General features: G+C 40.5%; 1 protein-coding gene across 1 annotated transcript; it reads right to left on the reverse strand.

Moving 5' to 3' along the window:
* Window positions 1-422: 422 nt before the first annotated feature.
* Window positions 423-2,369, reverse strand: LOC145408993 (uncharacterized). The gene has a single exon (XM_080279563.1). The coding sequence runs from the start codon at window positions 2,367-2,369 to the stop codon at window positions 423-425; it is 1,947 nt and encodes a 648-aa protein (XP_080135689.1).
* Between the last annotated feature and the right edge of the window lie 1,419 nt (window positions 2,370-3,788).

A 3,788-nucleotide genomic window follows, 5' to 3' on the forward strand; every position in this document is an offset into this window, starting at 1 on the left:
TGTCCTTCCTGCATTAGCACAGCCCCAAGGCCAGACTGAGAGGAGTCACACTGTACAGTCACTTCTTCATCCACCTTATAATAACGCAGAACTGGAGCAGATACCACTGCCTCCTTCACAGCCTGGAATGCTTGTTGTTGAGATTTTTGTCATACAAAATGAGTATCCTTTCTTGTCAGTTCCCTCAAAGGTTCAGTGATTTCAGTAAGTTTTGGTAGAAATTTTGCCAAATATTGAACCATCCCCGGGAATCGCCTAACTCCAGGTACATCTGTAGATGCTGACATCTCCACTATAGCTCTTATTTTCTGTTTTGAAGGTTTGATCCCTTCTGAAGTCACTACATATCCCAGGAAAGGCACCTCTGACAACCTGAGCTGAAGTTTATCTTTACCTAGAACAACATTACGTTCTTCACACCTTTAGAGAAATTTATGAAGTTTTTGGTCATGATCAGTCACTGCCTCATCATACGAGTCACCAATGCCATACACAATGAAGTCATATGCAACCGCCTCAGTTCCCTGTAGACCTTCTATAAGTAGGTGCATTCTTCGTTGAAATACTCCTGGGGCTGAACTAATCCCAAATGGCATCCTCAACCACCTGTATCTGCCAAATGGTGTATTAAAGGTGGTTAGATATGAACTTTGTTCCTCGAGTTGCACATGCCAGGACCCTTGTTTCACATCTAATATAGTGAACACTCGGGCTCCGGATAGTCTTGTTGAGACGTCTTCAATGGTTGGCATTGGATAGTTGTCTCTCTTCATTGCCTTGTTGAGGTCCCGGGGATCCAGGCATATCCTGAGCTTTCCGTCCTTCTTGGGCGCCATCACCAATGATGAAATCCAGTCAGTAGGCTCAGATACCTTTTTAATTATTTCCAAATTTTCCAGACGTGTTAACTCCTCTAGTAGTCGTCCTCGCATTGCTGCTGGCACACGTCGTGGTGCATGTTGCACTGGAGGAATAGTCTTGTCCACTTTTATTTGGTATGGCTCATCCAGCTTTCCTGCACTATCTCTGAATACTTTGGGGTACTGTTTCACTAAATTTTCCCTAGTAATTACTTTACAGTCCTTTTGGGTTACATTTACACTCAGTCCCCTTGTTTCCTTCAGTGGATTTGTTTTATCATTACCTTTGATTTCTAAAACTCCCAGAGAAATGCTAGCTTTATATCCTAATATTGAGTGATAATGTTCTCCTTCAACAAGTTCACAGTCCAAATAATCTGTTTTTTCACCTCGATATACTTTAATTTTCACTTTCCCAACTGAATGACTGCTGACTTTGCCATAGCTAAATAAAGTAGTTTCTGAAGGCTGTACCATTTTAATTTCATGATCCCCTGTCGCCGACTTATATACATGCACTGGTAACACAATACAGTCCGCTCTGCTGTCAATTTGAAACCTTATATAACACTTTGGTTTTACTTTCAAGGTTACAGTCTGTTCGTCTTGTAGCTTAATACTGGAGACTGTCCTCACTGTATAGATCCGAAGCTCTGGATCCTCCTCCGGGTAAATCTCTGTCACGTTGTTCACACCACGAGTTTTTTTCTTTGCTTGTCTTCTACACTTTATCTTGAAGTGATTCAATCCCTTGCAGTTTAAACAAGTTTTACCCCATGCTGGACAAGATTCCCTCTTCTTCTTGTGTTCTTTTCCACAGAAATTACAATCCTTTATCCAGCCAACTTCCTTCTTCGTGCCTTTTGTTGTAGGATGAACCTTTGTATCGTGAGAGTGAACTCTGCTAGTTGACTGTACTTTCCCTCGACCCAATGCATGTACACTGCCGTCATTGATTTTGATCACCTCCTCCTGCTGGACGTTGGACACTTCAGTTGCTCGACAGATCTCTAGTGTTCGCTCCAGTGTCAAATTCTTCTCTCTTAAGAGACGATCACGCACTTTGTTATCAGTTATACCAAACATAATCCGATCACGGAGAATCTGATCTGGCTTTATATTGTCATGATCACACCTGAGAGCCAATTGACGAAGCACAGTCACATACTGTTCAAAAGACTCTCCCGGCTTCTGTCCCCGTAGATTGAACCGGTATCTTTCAAAAGCAGTATTCCTGTAAGGTTGATAGTACTTCTCAAAGGCATCGAGCACAGCTTTAATATCCTTCTTCTCTCCATCACTCAGCTGGAATGTATTGAACACATTATGCGCCTCAGCACCAATTACGGTGAGTAAATCAGAAACTTGTACCTCTGCTGCCTTCTCGTTCGACTCCGTAGCCACTGCATAGCAATCCCAGCGATTTCTCCACTCCTTCCACAATTCGGCTGCATTACGATCATGGACATCAAAACTGGCTGGAGGAGGTAGTGAGTGTAAGGACGCCATACTCAACAGTACTTCCACGAAAGCGTCGAACCTATCCTGCTGCCACCATGTAACGTTATGTCAATAATAGTAGGACGAGACACAACGATTTATTTACAGAAGATTATTTACAGAAGTCAGGGTACAAGTTTTGTGGCTGAGCTCTCGACAACAACTGAACTGTCATGTACAACATCTATTCAGAGAATAACTAGCTTAGTGAAGCAAAACAGTATTGAAACACTTATAAACACTGAATAACCAAATATAAACCTAAAACATAAGTATCGAAGCATTAAAACATAACATCAAACTCCCGTATAAAATTCATAATTAAAATATCTCGAAACAGTGAAATACTAAACCATTTAATATCGTTACAACAACAGTTCACTTATGATAACGGAGTCAGATCCAGTAACGAATCGTATCCACTGGTGTACCTCAGGGCTCAACCTTAGGGCCATTACTCTTTCTTATATATATTAATGACTTTGTCAATATATCTAGCATTTTGAATTTTATTTTATTTGCTGACGACACTAATGATTTTCACTCGGATTCAGATTTAGTAACTCTAGGACGCACTATGAACATAGAGCTGAATAATATTTCTTGTGGTAAGTGGGGGCGACCATCAACCACTCACTTGATGTAGTGCTGCCTACTTCTTCCTTAGCCTATCATTCTTTTTCTGTGCCTGCCCTCCTCTCTTTCTATTTGTCCCGTCTTTCCTGTCACTTCTTATTGCTTTTCTTTCCTTCAGAGGTGGCTTTACATTGAGTGACAAGCCAAGTGGTTTCCTGTAAGCCAAGAAACCATATACAACGCTGGGTGGCAACCATATAACCAAACCATACGTGCTCCCTACTTGTCAACAAGTGGGTTGGTGGAGGGTTAGTGCCCCTCCCTGTAAAACAAATAACTTAAAGTCAAATGGCCACCTCTTACGGGATTATGGCGTCTGGGAATAGATAGGTAGGCAGATAGATAATGCTTCTACTTGGCTCTTAACAAATAGACCATTTCTTAAGGCAATGAAATCCATTATATAATATTTGCAGGAAATAAGCACTATAACCAAAACATTAACATCAGAACAGGAAATAATCTACTCGAAAGATGTACCTACACGAAATTCCTCAGTGTTGCTATTGATGAAAAGTTATCTTGAAAAGATTACATACATATCATTAGTGGTAAATTACCCAGATCAAATGGAATAATTTTCAAGATGAAAAAACAATTTAACTAAAGATGTATTGAAAACTCTATAATACAATATAATTTACCTATTTACAATACTGTATTACAACGTTGCCCGGGGCTCGGCAGTAAAATCCTCTATGCAGCAACTTCTCTACTTCAGAAAAAAAAAAATTGTCCGAATAATTTCAGAAGTAAGTCACAGAGAACCTACGGATCCCCCTCTTTATGCAC

Source organism: Coenobita brevimanus, chromosome 79 (genome assembly GCF_032717465.1).
Source record: "Coenobita brevimanus isolate Jiangsu-jjx chromosome 79, ASM3271746v2, whole genome shotgun sequence".
Classification (NCBI taxonomy): Eukaryota; Metazoa; Arthropoda; class Malacostraca; order Decapoda; family Coenobitidae; genus Coenobita; species Coenobita brevimanus.

Bases quoted from the DNA above. Each gene is read 5' to 3' on its own strand.
- LOC145408993 (XM_080279563.1), bottom strand. From the start codon at position 2,369: ATGGCGTCCTTACACTCACTACCTCCTCCAGCCAGTTTTGATGTCCAT.